At 44.6% G+C, this 23,229-nt stretch overlaps 1 protein-coding gene across 23 annotated transcripts in view; it reads right to left on the bottom strand.

Annotated features, from left to right (window-relative positions):
- Positions 1–23,229, bottom strand: part of CCDC158 (coiled-coil domain containing 158) — a 1,147,529-nt gene that overhangs the window by 106,560 nt on the left and 1,017,740 nt on the right. For 22 of the 23 annotated variants that reach the window (XR_004536446.1, XR_004536447.1, XM_033914104.1 and 19 more), the window contains 2 exons: positions 10,996–11,040; positions 4,922–4,989 (listed from right to left, as the gene is read on the bottom strand). Coding sequence is in view for 20 of the 23 variants with exons in the window: in XM_033914104.1 (XP_033769995.1) it covers positions 4,922–4,989; positions 10,996–11,040 (113 nt within the window). In the remaining 3 variants the exon portion in view is untranslated. Of the gene's footprint in view, positions 1–4,921; positions 4,990–10,995; positions 11,041–23,229 lie in introns of those variants that run through there. The other variant, XM_033914222.1, reaches the window with a different exon arrangement.

Below are 23,229 nucleotides of genomic sequence, written 5' to 3'. Positions count from 1 at the left end.
ACGCACCATCCCCCCCCGACAATATCGATCGCTGGCAGGAGGATGCCCAAACCCTCCTGCCAGAAGATGCCCCCCCCCCCGACAATATCGATCGCTGGCAAAAGGGTGCCCAAACCCTCCTGCCAGAAGACGCACCCTCCTCCCCCCCCCGGAGCTAACAACCCCCAAACCTCCACCTCACCAAACTAACCTTTTCTTAAGGCTAGACGGTTCTTGCCCGTCCAGCCGGCAGGCCTGCCTCGTTGAAATGAGGCAGGCACGACCCTTCCCGGCCCATCCCGCCGAAGCCTAAGGCCTGATTGGCCCAGGCTCTAGAAGCCTGGACCAATCAGGCCTTAGGCATAGCGGGTCCGCCCATCCCCACTAAGTCTAAGGTCTGATTGGCCAATCAGGCCTTAGATTAAGTGGGGATGGGAGGTCCCGCTATGCCTAAGGCCTGATTGGTCCAGGCTTCTAGAGCCTGGGCAATCAGGCCTTAGGCTTCGGCGGGATGGGACGGGAAGGGGCGGGCCCACCTCATTTCGACGAGGCAGGCCTGCTGGCTGGACGGGCAAGAACCGTCTGGCCTTAAGAAAAGGTTAGTTTGGTGGGGTGGAGGTTTGGGGGTTGTTAGCGCCGGGGGGGGGAGGGAGGGAGGGTGCGTCTTCGGGTAGGAGGGATTGGGCACCCTCCTGCCAGCGATCGGTAGTGTCGGGGTGGGAGGGAGATCGGTAATGTCGGGGGGGGGCGGTTGGTAGTGTCAGGGGGGGGCATCTTCTGGCAGGAGGGTTTGGGCACCCTCCTGCCAGCGATCGGTCAGGGGGCCGTGGCCCGCTATACTTATAGCGGCAGAGAGATCCCTTGCCGCGATAAGTGTAGCGGGCCGTGTCTAATCTAACCCGATTCTCTAACCAGCGTCTGTAAAATGGACGCCGGTTACAGAATCGGGGTTTAGTGTAGGCCGATTCTGAATAGGACACCTCTCCCGGGCGTCCTATACAGAATCAGGGCCTAGGTGTCTTGCGGGCCTCGCCTTCAATATAGGCGACCTGCCTGGGGAGCATTTTTTTTAAAAAATGTGCATCCCGATTGGCTGATTAGACAGCTGTAGGACGCCTACAGCAGCCTAAAATCGGGACGCACTTTGGAGAATCAGGCCCTTAGGGCTCCTTTTACAAAGGTGTGTTAGGGCCTTAATGTGCGGAATAGTGCGCCTTCTTTTAAGCAGGCGGTAATTTTTTGGCTAGTGTGCGCTAAAAACGCTAGCATACCTTAGTAAAAGTTGTGATTTTGTTTTTGAAGAATGTGGCTAAGAGGATAGTTGATGGGGGGGGAGTTGTTACTAGTCAGGTAGGGTGTGGTGTCTGAGTTCTTTTAGTAACTGGAATAGCTTTTTGTGTCTTGGGATTTTTCTCCTATTTGCTTTGAATAGTATGTCTTTCTTTTTTCTTTCAGTTTTTGTTTGTATTTTTGATTCAGTATTCTCCATGCTGTTTTTGTGGAATCTTGGCTGCTTTTTCTCCATTTTCTTTCTAGTTGTCTGCATTGTCTTTTGAGTAGAAGTAGCTCATTGTCAAACCATTTGTCTGATTTTCTATGGATTCTGATTTTGGTTTGTTCTGGGGCTAGCTCATCTAGGGTTGCTGTGCTTAGATGGCTCCATTGTGAGATGAAGTCTTTGGGGTTGTAGTCTTGGATTATTGCGTCTGTTTTTGTCCAGAATTTGGTGGAGTCGATGTAATTACGTGAGTTGTAAGTTATTTTTTATTGATTGGTTTGCTTTTGGTTTTGGTCCAGTTGATATTGAAGGAATAAGTATAGTGATCTGATCAGAGGGAACGGTGCCAGTTTCCGTTTGATGTGTGAATCTCTGGTTGTATGGGCTGTTGGGACATGTAGGCTGCAATGTTGAGTTGGTGGCCTTTTTCATGTGTGGCTTGAGGGTCTAATATCTTGTATGTTAAGGCCTCGAGGTATGATAGTAAGATTTCTACTTGTTTGGAGGATTGGTTTATGAGGGGGAGGTTTTAGTCTCCTAGGATTAAGTTGTAGGTTGTCGTTAGTGAGTTTCGGTATATAAAATCTTCAAATTTTGGTTTTGCTGTGTTCCAGTTTCCTATAGTTATGTAGCAGAGCATGCATGTCAGTGTTCCTTTGAGTGATGTGCTTGAAAGTTGACAGGCTAGTAAATCCATGTATGGGGTGGTTGTTTTGTCTTGTATTTTTAGGTCTATGGTGTTTCTGGTTATGATGGCAATTCCTCCTCCTCTTTTATTTTCTCTGCAGACCACTATTATTTTGTATCCCTTTGGGCAGACTTCCATTATTCTGGGGTCTGAATCAGAAGTGAGCCAGGTTTCTGTGAGGAAAAGGCAGTTTTTTATGTGTTCTGTCTTGGGGCCTATGGCTCTGATGTTGCACATGTGAGAGTGGTGTAGTCTGTTGGTGCGTTATGAGTTGTTTTCGGGTAGATGAGTGATCTTTGGTGAGGTTGTGTTTTGGTCTTGTAAAGGTTTGTCGGTCTTCTTCTTGTTGTTTGTGTGGTGGGTTGGTAAGTGTAGGTTTGATAGTTTATGTTTCTGTCTATTGTAAGTCGTCTGGTTGGGTGGGTAATTCCCTTAGAATTTGATATAGTTGGTATTGGGAAGATGTTGTTTGCTGTTGCCTTCCAGTTGGTTTGGAGCAGGGTAATCAGCAGGATAGCTTGTGGACATTTTTGTGGTGTAGTTATCATTGTGGTGATAAGAGTGGCAGGTAGTGTAGTTGTGGGGATTGGTGGGGAAGTTCTTTTCCTTCCTTGGCTTGTTGAGAGTTGCTGGTCTCTTCAGGGTCTGAGGAGGGAGCAGGTATTCTGTGGCGTTGTAGATGGGTAGTGTTGGGTTGTAGCTTAGCAAGGACTGATTAGGTGGACTTGAGAGGGTAGTGGTTTGGTCACTTCTTGGTCACTTTGCAAAGGTGCATGCTGCTGCGCGCTGTTAGGTGCTGAGCCTTTTAACTGGCTCAGTGTTAGCAGTAGTGGGGAGAGGCAGAGTGCTCTCCCAAGCCCGAGTTCAGCAGCTCCCAGTCTGGCGATGGAGGAAGATAAGGGTGGCAGGGCCAAAAAAAAAACTTAAATTAAATTAACTTGTCTCACTGAGCCTTCCAACTGGTTCAGCGTTAGCAGCGGTGGGGAGGGGCGGAGTGCTCTCCCACGCCCGAGTTCAGCAGCTCCCGGTCCGGCGATGGAGGAAGATAAGTGTGGCAGGGCCAAAAGAAAAACTTAAATTAAAATAACTTGTCTCACTGAGCCTTCCAACTGGCTCAGCGTTAGCAGAGGTGGAGAGGGGCGGAGTGCTCTCCCATGCCTGAGATCAAATGGCGCCCAAATTTGGGCACTAAAAAAATGCACACTAAATGCTATTCTATAAATAGCACTCATAGTTGGGCACTGTTTATATAATAGTGCTTAGTTCAGGATCCACTCTAAATGTTGGGTATGTAGATTTATTCCAACTGAATTCTAGTGTAAATCCTTGCACCTAAATAAGGTGCAGATCCCCTGAATTCTATAATATTGTGCACAAATCATAGAAATGCCCCTAACCCACTCATGCCCCTTCCATGGCCCTCTTTATGGATCTGCACAGAAAAATGTACCTTATATTCTTGAATATAAACCAAGATTATTGGGCCAAAAAAATGGCCCAAAAATGGGGGTCTCGGTTTAAATTCGGGTAAGCGCTGACCCCCCCCCCCCTCCCAAACCTGTTGCAGGCCTCTACCGGGCCTGCTGTGAGACCTGGTGGTCCAGTGGTTGGCCAGGAAAGGAGAGATCCCTTCTGTCTCTTGTCCTAGCCGACTACTTACATTTACATCCCTCCCCCTCCCTGGTGTACCTTTTAAATCCCTGGTGGTCCAGTGGTGAGCCAGAACAGCAGGGATCCCTCCCGCCCCTGTCCCAGCCAATTCTATGATTTTTTATCTCCCTCATGCCTCCCCCTTACAATCCATGGTGGTCCAGTTGTGAACCGCCACAGGAGCAAATTTCCTTTCCCTTGCCCGTGCAGAGCCACTAGCTAATTGGCTACCATGAACACGTGGCAGCCAATCAGCTAGCGGCTCTGCATGGGCAGGAGCGAAGGAAGGTTGCTCCTGTCATGGTTCACTGCTGGATCACCAGGGATACTAAAGGTACATGGGGGAGGTGGGAGGGAAGTAAAAATTCCTAGAATCAGCTGGGACAAAAGGTGGGAAGGATCTCTGTTGACCCTACCCACCTCTGGACCACTAGGACTTACGGCAGGCCTGGTGGAAGTCTGCAATGCATCAGGAGGAAGGGGGTACAGAGTATTGAACCTGGCAGGCAGCAAGGAAGGCAGCAAGGAAGGGAGGCTGGGTGCAGAGACTGGCAGGGGAGGGAGTGAGTGAGTGAGGGGGCTGGATGTAGAGCCTGGCAGAGCAGGAGGGAGAACAGTTTATATTCAAATCAACCTTTTTTCCTCCTTTTTTGGGGTAAAAGGTTACCTTGGTTTATATTCAAGTATATATGGTATGTGTGCATCTTTATAGAATACTGTGTGAATTCCAGTTATTGCTAATTAGCACCAATAATTGATTATTAGCACCCAATTATTGGTGCTAATTGGCTCCTTAAGCAATTAAATTATGTTTATATTTTGGGCATGTGCCCAAATTTGTGTGTGTAATTTTGAGTGCTAGATAAAGAATCAGGGAGTTTGTGGACAGTCACATCAAAATAGGTACATTTTTGAAATTTTTATAGGTAACATTTTACAAAATTACTCTCCATATATCAGTGGCATCTATTCCCAGGGCAATTTTATAACTGCTTTTTTTCTGTATGCAAAACATTGCTTTATGTGCAAAAAGGGGCTGATAAAGTTAGCCCTTTGAAACACATCTGGACATATATCACTGTTTAGCTCAGTAAACACAAACTCACCTGACTGTGCAAAAATAATGCGACTGATCTGCTCTTCAAGATCTGTAGAACGTAATGTTGAAGGTTTCCTGTAAGTAAAATAGTGGAATAACCATCATCCCTCTATTACCATGCTAATTAAGTACATTTAACATGATCATGCATAAAAATTTACATATTATAAAACTCACAAATCTCAAAAGAAAATACTACTTCACTATACAGCTATAGCCACAAGGAAACAGTACCATAACAGCTGACAAACTTTTATGCAAGTTCAATGAAGTTTAGAAACAGAGAAACACAGAACTAGCCGTAGATAAAGACCATATAAGCTAGTCAGTCTGCCTACCCATACCAACTACTAAGCTCTAAAATCCCTTCCTCTCTATTAGAGTTTCTCTATGCTTGATCTATGCTTATATCTACCACCTCTACTGTTCCACATATCCACTACCTTTCAATAAAGAAAACATTTGGTATTGTCTGAACTCTTAATGACCTTGGAAACTGGTATCTGAATAAGAAAACTACATCCCACAAGGTCACTTATAAGATCAGTGCATGCCAAGATTGTACATCCCTAAAGCTGAAGGAGGAATACCGTATTTTCATGCATATAACGCGCGCGTTATACACGATTTTACAAACCATGCATAACTATGCGCGTTATACGCGTGAACGTGTTTTACAACTTTTTTTTTTACATAGTTCCTCCCCCCGATGTCCAATTCACCCCCCCGCAGGACCGCTCGCACCCCCACCCCGAAGGACTGCTCGCACTGACATCAGAGAAAGGGCGGGACCGCCGGAAGAGGAAGCAGCGCAGACGCAGGGCTCAGAGAAGGGGTGGGACCGCCGGCAGAGGAAGCAGCAGGACAACGGTAGGCAGCTTCTTCATGATGGGGGGGTGGGGAGGCTGTGGGGGTGCAAGCGGTCCATCGGGGTGTGGGTGTGAGTGCGGGTGCAAGTGCAAGCGGTTCTTCGGGGTGGGGGTGCGGGTGCGAGTGTGAGCGGTCCTTTGGGGTGGGGGTGCGAGCGGTCCTGCGGGGGGGTGAATCAGATATCGGGGGGGGGGCATCAGGCTTTCAGGGTGGGGACAGGACTTCAAGGGGGGACAGGACTTCAAGGGGGAGAGGAGAGTCAAGGTGGGCGAAAGGAGAGTCGGGGCGGCCAGAGGAGAGTCGGGCGGCGACGGGAGAGTCGGGGCGGCATGCGCGGTATACGGGTGTGCGCGGTATATAAAAATTTCTTTACATAAATTACAGTTTCCTGCGCGCTATACCCGTGTGCGCGTTTTACACGGGTGCGCGGTATATGAGTGAAAATACGGTAGTTCTCAAAGAAATGCATTAAACCTATCTAGAGGCCTCCCAGCTTATTGAACAGCATCATTAGATCCAAATGCTCAAAAGGGTTGAAATATGAAAGAAACTTCCAGAATACATTTCCATCATTAAACTTGGACATACATTCTGAATAGTGGAAGGAATAGGCGAGAATCCACCAGCACCAAAAGGAAAGAAAGCAACAGAATTTTTCCCACTCCCCATCAGCTGAATGGCAGGTACTCCCCAAAGCTATGTTTCTGTAACCGGCACCCAGAACTTGGGTGCCAGTTACAGAATCACGGCTTTGGGGAATCCCTGACTCTCAGCTGATGGGAGAAGGGGGAATTTCCCTGCCGTGATCAGCTACCGTGGTCTAGGCAAAGATAGGTTGCTGAAATGTAGGCCAGGGTTTCCCAGACCTACATTTCAGCATGATTATCTTGGCATGATTAATGGCTGGGTAGCCGCTTTAGATCACCTAGTGCCATTCTGGGGGTTGGCCACACCTACTTTGGCATTCCGTGGCCTAAAGTGGCATCCTAGCTGCAATTCCAGTGGCCATTTTAGCCACCTTTTATATAGGCATCGGTAGGTGCTTTCAACCCTACCTTTTCTGACCCTAGGCACTGGTTATAGAATTTCCCCCTAAGTGCTTTATTGAAAACTTAGACAAATTATTGATGTGCTTTATCTGAAAGAGCTATAAAAGCCAAAAATTGCACTGACAAGAAGGAGAGGTACTTGGTCTGCCCACACTTTGAATATTACTACTGGGATGTTCAACTCTGCATAGCAATAACTCTGCATAGCAACATATTGGATACTCCAAAATGCAGATCAACACAAAGGAAGAGAGCTATAAAAATCCACTCTAGAGCCATTGCTGTATAATGAAAAGGACAAACTCCCTGGAAAGAACATCCTTTCATAGGGCCAGAATGGAGTGGTAGAGTAACCTAATTGTTAGAGCATTGCACCAAGAATCAGGGGATTCTGGTTCAAATTCCACTTGAACTGTTTTTATTTTATTTTAATTGCATGCCTTCAAGAAGCAGAAAAATCTCTACTGTATGTGACTGTGCACTGTTTCAATAGCATTCAGGTTTGCAGGTTCTATTGCCTTTATAAAATTCTACTAAAACAAAATACAATGCTTTTGAAATATGTAGCAGGTTCCCCCCCCCCCCCATGAACATACTCTAAAACAGTGTTTTCAACCGCTGTTCCGCGACACACTAGTGTGCCGCGAGATGTTGCCTGGTGTGCCGCAGGGCTGCCATCAGGGCAGTACTACCAGTCCTGCATTCAGGGGCCCGGAGCTGACAGGGGGCCCGAGGCAGGGGCGCCAGTAGCTCGCCAAGGCAAAGTGAGTAGATCACCCAGGACTCACTTTGTCTTGGCGATCTAATCTATTGAGCCGATAGATTAGATAGATAGAGGCAAAGTTACACGAGAAAATGGAGTAGATTCTGCGCCGTTCACGGAGGAGGGTGTTTATGAGCAACTTGAAAAACTGAAGGTGGACAAAGCGATGGGACCAGACGGGATCCATCCCAGGATACTAAGGGAGCTCAGAGAGGTTCTGGCGAGTCCTATTAAAGACTTGTTCAACAAATCTCTGGAAACGGGAGTGATTCCTGGGGATTGGAGGAGAGCGGATGTGGTCCCTATTCATAAAAGTGGTCACAGGGATGAAGCAGGAAACTACAGGCCGGTGAGCCTCACTTCAGTTGTTGGAAAAATAATGGAAGTGTTGCTGAAAGAAAGGATAGTGTATTTCCTTGAATCTAATGGGTTACAGGATCCGAGGCAACATGGCTTTACAAAAGGTAAATCGTGCCAAACGAACCTGATTGAATTTTTTGATTGGGTGACCAGAGAGCTGGATCGAGGACATATGCTAGATGTAATTTACTTGTATTTCAGCAAAGCCTTTGATACAGTTCCTCATAAGAGGCTGTTGAACAAACTTGAAGGGCTGAAGTTAGGACCCAAAGTGGTGAACTGGGTCAGAAACTGGCTGTCGGACAGACGCCAGAGGGTTGTGGTTAATGGAAGTCGCTCGAAGGAAGGAAAGGTGACTAGTGGAGTCCCTCAGGGTTCGGTGCTGGGGCCAATCCTGTTCAATATGTATGTAAGTGACATTGCTGAAGGGTTAGAAGGAAAAGTGTGCCTTTTTGCAGATGATACCAAGATTTGTAACAGAGTAGACACCGAAGAGGGAGTGGAAAATATGAAAAAGGATCTGCAAAAGTTAGAGGAATGGTCTAATGCCTGGCAACTAAAATTCAATGCAAAGAAATGCAGAGTAATGCATTTGGGGATTAATAATAGGAAGGAACCGTATATGCTGGGAGGAGAGAAGCTGATATGCACGGACGGGGAGAGGGACCTTGGGGTGATAGTGTCCGAAGATCTAAAGGCGAAAAAACAGTGTGACAAGGCAGTGGCTGCTGCCAGAAGGATTCTGGGCTGTATAAAGAGAGGCGTAGTCAGTAGAAGGAAGAAGGTGTTGATGCCCCTGTACAGGTCATTGGTGAGGCCCCACTTGGAGTATTGTGTTCAGTTTTGGAGACCGTATCTGGCGAAAGACGTAAGAAGACTTGAGGCGGTCCAGAGGAGGGCGACGAAAATGATAGGAGGCTTGCGACAGAAGACGTATGAGGAGAGACTGGAAGCCCTGAATATGTATACCCTAGAGGAAAGGAGAGACAGGGGAGATATGATTCAGACGTTCAAATACTTAAAGGGTATTAATGTAGAACAAAATCTTTTCCAGAGAAAGGAAAATGGTAAAACCAGAGGACATAATTTGAGGTTGAGGGGTGGTAGATTCAGGGGCAATGTTAGGAAATTCTACTTTACGGAGAGGGTGGTGGATGCCTGGAATGCGCTCCCGAGAGAGGTGGTGGAGAGTAAAACTGTGACTGAGTTCAAAGAAGCGTGGGATGAACACAGAAGATTTAGAATCAGAAAATAATATTAAAGATTGAACTAGGCCAGTTACTGGGCAGACTTGTACGGTCTGTGTCTGTGCATGGCCGTTTGGAGGAGGATGGGCAGGGGAGGACTTCAATGGCTGGGAGGGTGTAGATGGGCTGGAGTAAGTCTTAACAGAGATTTCGGCAGTTGGAACCCAAGCACAGTACCGGGTAAAGCTTTGGATTCTCGCCCAGAAATAGCTAAGAAGAAAAAAAAAAAAAAAATAATAATTTAAATTGAATCAGGTTGGGCAGACTGGATGGACCATTCGGGTCTTTATCTGCCGTCATCTACTATGTTACTATGTTACTATGTTACTATGATAAGTCTTCTTCTCCCCGACGTCAATTCTGCAGTCGGAGAGGAAGTTCGGGCCAGCCAATCGCTGCCTGGCTGGGCGGAACTTCCTCTCCGATTGCAGAATTGACGTCAGGGAGAGCATGCGTTGGCGTCGGCTTTGGGGCCTGTTATCCATTGGTGGGTCCTGTTCCCCGATGGCAGCGGCAGTGGCAGTGGCTTGGGGAACGGCAGGGAGAAAGAAAGAAAGGGGGCAGGCAGGGAAACAGAAGGAAAGAAGAGAAACAGAACAAAAGAAAGAAAGGTCAGGGAGAGAGGAAGAAAAAGTTGGGGGAGGGAATGAGGTGTGGAGGAGAGAAAGCATACAGGCTGATAGAAGGGAAGAAAGATTGGATGCACAGTCAGAAGAAGAAAGTGCAACCAGAAATCACCAGACAAGGTAGGAAAAATGATTTTATTTTAAATTTAGCAAAGTGGAGGCAGTATTACCACAGTTTTCAAAGGAATTTGCCCAAATAACTTAATAGTTAACTGGGTAAATTCCCAGAGATGAAAACTTCCCTTCACTTACTATGCACAGTTCTGAATTTATATCTGCTGTCTATATTTTACAATATGGTCACCTTTTACTAAACCGCAATTGTGGTTTTTAGCGCAGGGAGCCTATGAGCGTCAAGAGCAGCGCTGGGCATTCAGCGCAGCTCCCTGCGCTAAAAACTGCTATTGTGGTTTAATAAAAAGGATGGAGGGTATATTTGTCTATTTTTGTATGCTATAAAAACCAAATACAGAGAGAGACTGAGAGCTGTTGACGAAGAGCTACGTGTGTGTCTTTCTTCGATTCCAGCCAGAATATCAGCTTTGTGTTCAGCCAAACAGGCCCAGGTTTCGCACTGAATAAAGTATTTTATAATTTTTCACTATTCTGTTTACTTAATATTTCATAATAAAGTAATTATAAAATACTTTCTTTGTGTTTATTTGATTCCTATTCAAGAGAATTACTTTATATATAGTCAATATAGGCACAGAGTTAAATTTTTTTAACATTTTCTAATGGTGGTGTGCCTCGTGATTTTTTTCATGAAACAAGTGTGCCTTTGCCCAAAAAAGGTTGAAAAACACTGCTCTAAAATATAGAAGAGGGACTCTCAGAACAAGCCACACATCAGCAATAATCAAAAATAGTGTGAAATTAGATCTGTTGCATTGTGAAAACTCTGCAAGAAAGAAGAAGGTATCAAATTCCCTAGAAAAAGGCAGGAATACAAGGAGCATAATTAGCTATGGATGTATATGTAAAATCACAATAATTTATTGAAAAACGGACCTGGATATTGGCAGTGCCTGATAACCCCCAGGCCAGATATTGAACACCTATAGCTGAATATGGCCAAGTGCTGAATATTTGGTCTTAAATGCTGACCATTAAAGGCTGAACACTAATCATAAGACTTCTTTAATATAAAACTGAATTTTACTCACTTATCAGTGGTAGTGTCAGAAGTGGATTGCTTATTTGCATCTTTCCTGAATAAAAAGAAAAATACAATACAATTAATCTGAGCCGATGTGGTAAAAAATTACCAGGTACTCTTAATCAGGGACATTTCCTATAAACCTTAACAGGAATGGTACAGCACAATAGTGAATCTTTAAACAAACATTCACTTCTATTTTAATGTTATCCTGAAAATCGCAACTATGGTATGAAATGTAAATAAATAAATAAATAAAATGAGAGGAAGGCTGGCCCACCCCCATCTCCTTTTAAAAAATAGTAAACCCATCCCCCAGGCTTTCATGCACCTCCACCTCACTCCAGCTAGTATGATTGTTTTTCTCTGGGTCTAGTGAGTGGAAGAAGCAATTTCTGATTACTTGTAACCTAGTGGCTCTATCTTCCAAAATGTCCGCCTAGTCTCCTGGTCCTAAGAGTCAGGCTACCAAATAAGGGAGTGACACTGGAAAATAAAGTTCCTAGGAGTCTGCAATTACATAGCTTAATAAACAGAGCCCAGTGGGATATGAGAAGTGCCTACTGTACTTGAATACAACTCATCATGAACTATTAATGTAAGCCAATACTATGTTTTAAAAAAAGGTTTCATGAATATTAGCAAAAAATGTAACCTAACAATAAAGGGGAAATTCATCAAGGGGCACTAACACATTTATCACATGTTAACCATTAGCGAGCACTAAACATTGATGTCATAGGAATATAATGGGTATCTTAACATTTTGTGTGTGCTAATTGTTAGCACATGCTAAATCTGTTAGCACCCCTTGATGAATTCCCTCCTAAATGTCTTGACTAGTTTTGCTGGAGCTAACACTCCCTTTTTGAAAGTCAGGTGGAAAAGAATGAGTAGATCAGAGGAAAGGTTGCATTGCTAGAAAATACAAGTGACAAGTACTATAAATATATGGGTCACTGTTCAAATGGAGTTATACCTTTACCGGTACTGGTGGCCAGTAAATGATTTTTAAAGGCACTATAAGGATAGTGCTGGTAAAAAAATCACTCTAACCACTTTGGCACTATCTTTATACCTTTGGATTCTATTTTGCCTAGATTTGTGCACCAAAATTTGAGCATGCTTCTGAGATACTCACTTAAATTAATTGGCTCACCAGCTAATTAACATCAATAATTGGGTAACAATGAATTATTGATGTTAATTGGCACCCATTAAAATATGCACGAGAGTGTGTTATTCTGTGTGTTATTCTATAAGGCATGGTGCCTACACTAATACCATGTAACGCAAATGTTTTAGCAGGTGTAATTCTAGTATCCAAAGTTAGACATGGCCTTTATAGTACCAGGGTTAGTGCAAATTTTTTCCAACAGCACATTAGGAATGCATTCTATAATGACACTTGAGCATCCAGGAGTTGTTACAGCAGTATAACATATTATGTTGGTATTGGCATATCTATCATTTAGATGCCTGCAGTTATAACAGCCACTGACCATCATATCTCAATTCTATCTTTAAAGAGCAACATTAGTAAATAATCTAAATACTAAGCCATCCCTTCAACCCATAAAAATGATACCTGCAAGAATAACCAAGACCTAGTGGAAGTCTAAAACAGGGCCAACTAACTGAATTTCTTCTGACAAATGGTTTCCATTGTCTCATGACTCTAAAACTTAACATTTAATCTACCCATTTTTAGTTCCCAATAATTGAACAGCAAACTTCTAAAACCCAAGAGTCCTGTGATCTATGAGAATGACTAAGTGCATAAAGTCTCAGTTTCATCAAGAGGTATTCTAGAGCTCTTATCACATAAAAAAGCAGGAGTCAAATCCTCACATCAGGGTAATGACAACCTATGAAGTCTTGCAAGGAAACTTTTCTCCATCACTGAAGTACAGAACTTTTGCAACAGCTCAACTGTGTATGCACACTTCTTTGTGCCTGCCACTGAAGGACTGTCTGACCAAACCTGCCACACTGGGAATCCTGTTACAGGTAACCATGCAATGTAAATGTTTAAGTTGCAGCTCTGCAAATTTCTTCTATGGAGACTACCTCAAGTGAGCTACTGCCACTGCCATAGCTCTAACATTATAAGCCATTTAGACTAGAGTCAGCTTTACCTGAGCATAAGTGAAGGAAATACAGTGATTGGAAGGTATGCATTTGCTTTACAGCAACCCCTATCCTGTTAGGGATCAAAAGAAACAAAAAGTTGGATGGACTTTCTTCTGCTCCAAACATAAGGCAAAGATTCTCTTGCAATCTAAAGCATGTAATATGCTTTCACCTTTGGTATGAAGTCTACAAATGAATGCTGGCAAGATTATTGACTGACAGTTTCTACTAACTTTTGCTCTGTTTTAACCTAGATGTGCTAGTCAGAAAGAGGCTTTTTATCCATTGTCATTGTTTAAATTCAAGTGAAGAGCGGGCATGTGACCACTGTAAAATGTCAGAAGGTGGCTTTTTATCTGCTGTTATTGTTACATAAAAACATTCTTCCTGCATCTGGATTGACCGCAGAGCAACCTCTTCAGCCCCCACCTCTTTTTCTGCTTGTAGCCTTGTCCCTTGATAAACTATAAACCTTAAATTTATAGACCGTGCCATCTTTATGAGAGTAAAGCTCAACTCGGTTTACAAAAGTTAATATAAAAGATAAAAAAGGAAAGCAGATTTACAGTTTGGTGAATAACCAGGTTTTTTAATGTTTACAGAAAATTTGGAGAGTATCCGAATCTCTCAGCCACAAGGAATATTATTCCATAATTCAGTTAATTTGAATGAGAAGGACTTACCCAATTTGCTAGAAAAAACAATATCTTTCTTAGAGGGGAATGATAATTTAAGTTTATGCATAGATCTAACCAGTCCTTGTTTGTTGGTAATCCAAGATAAAGGAATTCGTGGAGGGCAAATGCCAAATAGGATTTGAAAGAAAGACAAGCACATTTAAATTGTATTCTGATGAATACTGGAATCCAATGTAGTTTAGCAAACAGTGGAGATACATGACTGGTGCCTACTGGATGGCAGTAACCTCACCCACTAATTGCCAATCACTCAGGACTCTGCAGGCCTCCCTCTCCAGCCCCCACATCTCTTACTGCTTGTAGTCCCATCCCTACTACTGGCTGGCTGTAGCCCCAGTGGCATAGAAAGGGGGGTGGACCACTCCAGTTGCTGTGTTAGTGGGGGTGCCAGTACCTCTCCTTCTCTCCGCCCCCTGCTCCTTCCCCACCCCTCCCCGCATGCACCTTCCTTTACTCCCATATCTCTAACTCTTCACCGGCGCGAGCAGCATCTCCAACCTGCTGCTCGCGCCGGCCTTGGCCCTCCCTCTGAAGTCACATATGCTGACTTCTTACACTTTAAACTTATGTGGACTCTTTTAATTCTGCTCTTACACTGGTCACTAACTAAATCCCTTTCTTCCAACACCGCCATCTCTTTGCCAAGCTGAACTCCCTCCTCAAAGCACCCCCTCCTTTCCTAGACTATGGCTAAATTCTTCAATGTTCACAATATAGCCCTATATATGTTGTGAAAAAGTTAGGCTATAGTCCAAAGTTGCTCCAAGATATTTAAAGCAAGTTACAGCCAAAGTAGGTATCCCCCATAAAATGAAGTCTGGGGGAGGGGGTCACGTGATGCTGGAGACCTGATCGGACGTGCCTCTCAGTAGCTCCGGGCCACTCCACTCTAAAACCCGCTTTAAACCTATTACTTCGAGGGGTGCTGTGCACTTTTCTTTCCTCTGCAGACAGGGGAGTGGAGTGAGCCTCCGACTTGGCTCTTTTGGGACGGATTTCCCTGGTTATGCCGACTAAAGCTCAGCGAGGAGCAAAAGCTAAGCATACTGTGGCGGGAGCTAAAATGGCGGAGCAGCACGAGGTACCGATGTTCACTTTGCAAGAAGCAGCCGTTCAGGAACTTACACGCTCCCTCACGCTGGTGATGGAAGATAAACTTACTAAGATCCAATCTTTTATGGAAGAGATGCGTGAAAAATTGGAGTCCCAGACGAATCAGCTACAGCGTGCTGAGGATCGCATTGCTCAGCAGGAGGTCCACACGAACAGCTTCGAGGAACCACTCCGCACCCTAGAAACATCTAATACCACCCTGAAGGAGCGAGCGGAGGACCTAGAGAATCGCGGTCGCAGGAATAACCTGCGATTTATTGGTATCCCGGCTTCTGTGCGCGACGTGGATCTTCGCGCCCGACTTGAAACGTGGCTGCCTACAGTTTTTGATCTACAGGCCCCTCTGGCCCCGCTGCTGATTGAACGGGCGCACCGGGTGGGGATCCATGGTGAAAACGAGCAGCGCCCGCGCCCTGTCATTGCGCGTTTCCTCAACTTCGCTGCAAAGGAAAAAATCTTGTTCCTATATCGCAAGGGGAAGGAGCTACAACTTGAAGGCCATAAAATTCTTATCTTCCAGGATTTCTCCCCGCACGTCTCCTACCAGCGGCGTGCGATGGCGCCTTTTTGTAATGAACTTTACAAACGCCAAATCAGGGTTAATCTACTGTATCCAGCTCGGGCACGTATATATCACAATAATAAGGTCACCTTCCTTGACACCCCACAGGCTATGGAGCAATTTATCCAAAAGCTTCCCCCTGTGCTTGACTCTCCTCGAGTGGGTGACTGAGCCTCTCAGATATGCCTTTTTTTCTGGTTTCATTGGTTCGTGGCCTACCTGACTTGGAAGCCTGGGGGAGCTTGCCTCTCTTCTCTCTTTTGGGTTGATTACCTGTGGATGGGAGTCATTTTAAGGGGCAGCAGCACATCTTTTTGCGGAGTCTTACTTTCCTGCTTGAGCTCCCCGGGAACTACCTGATGGGGGTGCTCACTGCCCTGACCCCCGAATAGATAGCTGCACATTCTGGCTGTCTCTCTAGCGGATGGTTCCATGCTGGGGCCTATGTTTATGTTTCTGTTGTTCCTGCTGTTCAAGACTGTTGACATTAATGATGGAGTTTGCTCTTACATTTGATATTTGTCTTTACTCTGCTCATTTATTTATATGATGATTTGCATTCCTTAATGTGTTCTCTTACTGTACTTGCTCATATTTACTGGGATTTCTTTCCATTTCTCCCTCTTCTGGATTTCATTTTCCTACGATTACCCTCCTCTGCTTTACTGACTTGGGGGTGGCCCGGAGCTGCTGTATCTATGCTGTTCTGTTGTCTAGGGGTAGGGAGGGGATGGTGATTGGTGGGGGGTGGGGTGGGGAGAAGCAGTTACTGGTATGTGTGTGTGTGTGTATGTGTATGCTTGGTTGGATGGTTGGTGATTTGTCTGGGATTCTAGGGCATGGTGCTTTGTCTGGTGTTTGGCTGAGACGGATGTCGCAACGGATGGACAGAACTTTCCATAATATATGGAGGAGGGAGATTTGGCTGGGACGATCCCTATCTCCTCTATGGTTTTTGGTTCATTTCATTGCATTTCCTACCTTTACTTTTCATACTGGCTAACTTGACTGTTAATTCTTTAAATGTTGATGGTTTTCACTCTCCTGTGAAACGTACCAAGATTTTATCATACCTGAAGAGGGAGCGCTGTGACATAGCTTTTATTCAGGAGACCCACCTGTCCGCCACAGAACATCTCAAACTTCGGAGGGATTGGGTGGGACAGGTGGGTTTCTCTGCCTATTCTTCCCGAAAGCATGGGGTGGCGATCTTGATTCATAAGAATATTCCCTTCTATGTCCATAAGGAAATTAAGGATCCAGAGGGCAGATACCTATTTCTGATTGGTGAACTGTGGGGTTCCCCTCTTGTATTGGGTACGGTCTATGCTCCGAATGTTTACTCACATGATTTTTTTTCCTCCTTGATGGGGATTTAGGCCGCTTACTCTTCCCATCAGTTGATTATAGTGGGAGATTTCAATGTGGTGGCGGAGTCCCTTTTGGATTGTAAACTGGCTAAAAATGCCCCTCGGGGACATTATAACAGGGGGATACCTTTTCTTCCACAGGAATTGAACTTGTTGGATGCCTGGCGAACCCTGAATCCGCTTGATAGTGACTTTTCCTTCTATTCCCACCCTCATAACGTATACTCTCGCATAGATTACATTCTAATTTCTGATGGCCTATTTTCTAAATTGACCAAAGCAGGTATGGCCGCTCCTTTGGTGTCGGACCATGTGCTCTTGAGCGCCACTCTGCAATTTTCTCCTGCCTCTCCTGGTAGGATTTGGCAGATGTCTCCTCACCTGTACTCGGACCCTTCTTTTCGTACTTATTTGGGGCAGCGGTGGGATGAGTTCCTTCACGGCCAAGGCCGTTTTGCGAGGTCACGTACTGGCCTATTCTGCGGCTGCTAAGAAAAAACAGGATGGGGAATTGTTGTCCTTAACTGCTGAGTTACAGCGCTTGCAACGCTCACACATCTCGAGTCTTACCAGTGCCTTGCGGGATAGGCTTTTGGATGTCAAACATCGGGTTAATGATATTCTCTCCCAACGGGCCTCTCGAAATATATACTTCTACAAATACAAGTTGCATGCTTGGGGTAATAAAACCGGTCGTTTACTTGCCAATTTGATCCGACCTCCTAGAGCCCGACTCATATCAAGGATGGGGCGGGGAGGGTGCATACTCAGCAACAGGCAATTACAAACCAATTTCTTCAATTTTACCAAAGGCTTTATGCCGAACAGCCGCCTGATGACAGAGCGCGAGACGCCTTTTTCTGCAATCTGTCCATGCCCACCGTCTCTGACCAACAGAAGACGGCGCTTAACCAACCAATTAGTGGGGAAGAGTTGCAATTGGCTATTCGAAAACTCAAGCTGGCTAAAACTCCTGGGCCAGACGGCTTTGGCCCGGAGTTTTATAAGCTCATGCCCCCACCGGCCTTAGGCTCTCTGCAAGCTTATTTTATGGGACTTTGGACGGAAACACCTCCCGGTAATACTCATAACAGTGCTCACATTATTATCTTGCCGAAACCGGGGAGACCCACGGACCAACTGGGTTCATATCGCCCCATCTCACTTCTGAATCAGGATGTTAAAATCCTTGCCGGGATACTAGCGTCGCGCCTTAATACGATCCTACCGAACCTGATCCACGAGAATCAGGTGGGCTTTGTTCCAGGGAGGCATGCCTCCATGAATTTACTTAAAGTGCTCACGGTATTGCAGCTTCCTTACCATGCCTCCGATAGGGCTTTAATAACCAGCCTTGACGTAGAGAAGGCGTTCGATATGGTTTCCTGGCGACACCTCTTTTGGATCCTTGACCGCTATGGCATTTCCGGGGACTTTGTCGCCTGGGTGGCAGCGTTATACACTAGCCCTAAATCTCAGCTGCTGATCAATGGGGGGATCTCTGAACCTTTTTTTCTGGGTCGGGGCACATGGCAGGGCTGCCCATTGTCCCCTCTGCTATTCCTTCTTTCTCTTGAACCCCTGGCCATCCGAATCCGTCAGGACCGGGAACTTCAAGGCTTGGGCATCGGGGGACAAGAATTTCGTATTAGTATGTTCGCTGATGATATGCTGCTTTACGTTTGACATTCCGATGTCAACCTCCCTCGCTTGATGGCTATTATTAATTTGTTCGGACTCTTTACTGGTTTAAAGGTCAATTATGAAAAAACTGAAGCCCTACTGCTGCATGATTCCCCGGGTGATCTTTGGTTCGAGAGGTTGGGAGTGGGCATTGCACCTGGGAAATTGAAATATTTAGGGATTTATCTTCACCAAGATCTGAAAAAGCTGTATGAAGCCAATATAACGGCAGCGATTGGTAGGATCCACTCCCTATGTCATAAATGGCAATCCCTTCCCTTATCCCTGATGGGCCGGGTGGCCTTGGTGAAGATGGTTCTCTTCCCGAAACTTTTGTACGCGGTACAGTCGGTGCCCTTCTGGGTTAGTCGTGCAGACGAACGCCACTATAACTTTATTGTCCGCAAATTTATTTGGAATGCCAAACAGGCACGAATTGGATTCCTCAAACTGTCTCGAGCTAAGGGGCAGGGGGAGCTTGGGCTGCCAGACATTTGCCTCTACAATGTCACATCTCTCTTCCGTTGGATCCATGACATTGCATAGGCGCTATTCTCCTCTGGATCTTCTGGCTACTTGCTGTTCTCCAGTGTCTTTTGTTTCATTCATGCATGGGATCCAGGGTTCGCCAGTCTCTTTGAGGTACCCCTCGTTACATTACCTATATGCCTTTCAGAGAGCTTGGGCGTGGTGGCGGAAACTTCAGCACAAAGTACCTCACCCGTCCCCCTTTCTATCTCTGATTGGCAACCCTAATTTTGTACCTGGTTTTCGGGGTTTGCTGAGCGTGAGTCCACCATACGCGATCTATTATACTTGGGGGGCGGACGTTTCCCTTCTTTTTCTTTACTTTGTACCCATTGGGGGCTCCCCACCAATCAGTCTTATCTTTATATCCAAATTAAACATTATTATGACTCTCTGACCCATATTTCTCCTACCACTTGGGATTGTGGATCTTTGGATGAAAGGGCTCTCGATGTGCCACCCCACAAGAACAAGATTGCTACCTGGTACGCGGAGGGTAGGGAGGGTCAGGGAATGCAGTGTCTTCAGCCCATAGTAACGGACTGGACTAGGGACTTGGGATTGACAGTGTCTCTTCATGATATACATGTTTTCTTTCAGAATATATACTTGTTTGTTAAATCTGTCTCTTTACAATTTTGCATACTGTACAGAGCATATCTTACCAGATCTAGAGGTTTTCACATGGGGCTGTGGCCTGATAATTTATGTGTTAAATGTCATTTCTCCCCAGGCACCTATCTGCACTCCTTCTTTCTCTGCCCGAAGCTTACCTTCTGGGCCCAGGTTCACCAGTGCTTGGAGGATGTCTTCGGCTGCACCATCCACTGGAACCCACCTGCCTTACTGCTGGGCGATGTGCAGGACTTATCTCAACAGAACCTCAATGCATCCTCACAGAAATTTGTTCTCCATGCTATCTTGGTGGGGAAAAAGCTAATTTTGCAACACTGGGCTTCCCCGGAGGTACCCTCCTTTGCTGCATGGTCCAGTCGCATTGACACTTTGGCTGCATTTGAGCTGCAAACTTACTCTCAGCGCTCGCAAGATCACTGGAAGGACTATTGTGCACTTTGGGATACCTTTTTGAAGCACTGTTCTGCTTCTACTTCATAACTATTGTCTCTCTGGTGCTTCACAGACTTGCCTCCCTACTTGCATCTGCATTTTATTATGGTTTAGCCTTAGCCTTTGACTTTGACATTGCCTTTGTCTTGACAGATGACTGTGTCTTTTCCCACAATATCTATCACCATTGGTGTTGATTTATGAGAGTTCTCTTCTTCAACTTGTCTTAGCCGTTGGGCACGGTGTCCCTATTAGTTTGCCTGGTGACTGTGTGTCTGTTTGGGGAAGGTGTGTAAGGGGGGGGGAGGGAGTGCAGGTTGTTTAGGTGTGTGATGTGTGGATGGTGATGGTATGTATGGGGGTGTGTCTGCGGGGTTTTTTCCTATGCGTCAAGGTTCTAGTTTCTTCTACAAAACACTGGGTGTTTGAGGTGACAGCGTTCCGGCCACTTATCAGAGTGCTTTCTCTTACATATTTTGCTATTTTGCTAATTGTTTGATATTCATGACACTTACCTGTTGCAATTGTTGTTTGCTGTTTATGCTGTTATCTTACTTTACCCAATAAAGATGATTATACAAAAAAAAAAAAAAATGAAGTCTGGTAGGATTTTTTTTCCACTATGGTGTTCTTTGTTTAGCGCCATTTTTTACGGGGGAAAAGGAGAGTGCTCGTGCATAAAAATCTGCCAGTGATTATTGCAGCTCAATGTAACTGGGTCTCTCAAAGGTCAGTCTACAGAGACTTCAATTGATACAGAGCACTGCTGCTAAGCTCATTTTTGGTAAGAGTAAATTCGATCACTTAATCCCATTGCTCAAGGAATTACATTGGCTTCCAGTGTATCTTAGAGTTCAATTTAAGTGCATTTGTATTGCTTTACCGGCTTTGGCGGACAGGCTGAAAATCAAGATGGCGTCGGAAGCAGACGCCTGAGAGGAGAACTCTGTTACCTTGTCTGGCCGACACTGCTTGATAATCCTCCCCGGTCGGGAGATATGGGGGAAGAGAAAGGGAACCCTCCGGCAGCGGTAGCCCAGCAGCGTTTGGTCCACACAACGATCACGGAGGTCTTTTCCCGCCCAGACGACCCTTCAATACCTAATTCAGGGGATAGCCTGATTTCATCGTGTGAACACATGGAAGCAGAAAGGACGTCTCTGAGCCCAGAGCAGTGGATGATACCACCCCAACTCGGAAGCACGCTGGTGAAAGAGCAAGGGCTGATGATCCCAAGGATGGAATCTTCATATCCCTGCTTAGGAGGGAGCCCAGCACTTGCCTCGTTAGGAAAAGGAGTGCAGGGAGAAGTCTAACAAAGACCCGGCACCAGTGTAGAGGTGAGAGGTGCTTCGGGAGGGACCATCTTACAATTTGGGGTGTTGGAAAGGCCTGCAAAGATAGACTTGGAGGCACTATGGCAAGCCATATCAGTTGTGGACGCTAATCTAAAATTATCTTTTTCTACATTATTGACTGACTATGGGACTATCTTTTCCAAAGCAGAACAACAGGGATTGGCTATTACTCAATTAAAAGAAAAAGTAGAGAAGCAGGAGACAAAACTCTTTGAAATGAAACAAAATAGAGTTTGAATTGGTAAAGGAAAGATCCTATATTTCAAGGAAAATGGAGAGTTTTGAAAACCAATTAAGAAAAAATAATCCGAGACTTTAAAATTTTCCTACATCCCCTGTGATCGCTCCTATAGAGATGGTTAGGAAATACCTTGGAGAAGTACTAAGTATTCCACCAGAAAATTTACCTCCTATTGTCAGAGTTAATTACTTTCAGATAAAAAATCCTGTAGGAGTTTCTACTCCTAATGAGATAAAGAGGTGGATATGGACTTAACAACTTTTTGGAGAGCTCGATGGAGGTTGTAACAGAAAGGAGAATCCTGTTAGTTACCTTAGCCTTGGAAAGTGATAGCGAATATATACTATGACTGTATTTTCGGCACTTAATCAGTTTTTGGATTCTAAAATTCATATATTTCCAGATATGTCTTAAAAATCCCAGAGGCAAAGAAAGGAATTCTTGGCATTGAGGTCAAGAATCCAGGCCTTGGAAGGAATATTTTTGTTAAAATTTCTAGTAAAATGTTTTGTTACTTATCAAACTAAGAATTTTCTATTTTTTTTAAAGCCAAACAGGTGGTAGAATTTATTGAATCTAAGGAAACAGGAGTATCCGTAACAAATGATGTGTAACTTGCTTTATCGGCTTTAGGTAATGAAGAATATTACCACTTCCTTATTTTGTAAGTTAATTTCAATTAAGGGTTAATTTCCTGTTGATTTTCTCTAATATTGTGGACTAAATAACCAAATAGTATTGTTTCCTTATGATTTCTGTTTCTAATGTGAAGTATTTGATCCCTTTTCAAGTTGTATTATGCTTGATTGTAAAAGTAATAGGCTATAAATTAAAAAAAACATTTTTAAATTCTCTTTGGCATTTTTATTACTTTGGTTCCTTTAGATTGTAATGTACACAGATCTCATCTCGCTAGGAGTTCAAATAAAATAAAACTTACATTTCCTTCCCTTAGGGGTAAAAATAGAACTTTCAAGAGATTTAGCCACTCTTTAATTTTCAAACTAATTGAGCTCTGGAATGAGTTACCGCTTTCACTTAGAAGTCTAGGCCCCTTTGTTTTATTTCGGAAAACTCTGAAAACTTTCTTGTTTACTAAACACTTTGAAAACTAAGCCATTCTAGATTACATTCTTCTTTTATATTTATGTTCTATACTTACATTATTGTAAACCGAGTCAAGCACCTTTTGGTTGAAGACCCGGTCTATAAAATTAAGTTTTAGTTTAGTTTAGCTTATGAAATTATATTCTCTTATTGTTGCTCCTCTTTTTACCTCCACATCCACCAAATTATGTTTGTGGCAAGCTTACCCACTTTCCCTCATGGGGAGAGTTGGCCTGTATAACATGTTAATTATCCCCAGATGGCTGTACATTTCTCAGGGTTTACCTCTCTATTTCCTACATTCCGATGAATGTAAGTTAATCCAATTGGTACAATGTTTTCTGTGGGCTGGTAAAAGAGCTAGGCTCCCATATCGCATA

This window comes from Geotrypetes seraphini, chromosome 1, assembly GCF_902459505.1.
Source record: "Geotrypetes seraphini chromosome 1, aGeoSer1.1, whole genome shotgun sequence".
NCBI classification, from domain to species: domain Eukaryota; kingdom Metazoa; phylum Chordata; class Amphibia; order Gymnophiona; family Dermophiidae; genus Geotrypetes; species Geotrypetes seraphini.
Note: the sequence above shows the minus strand (reverse complement) of the source record. Positions and strands in the feature narration are given on the sequence as shown.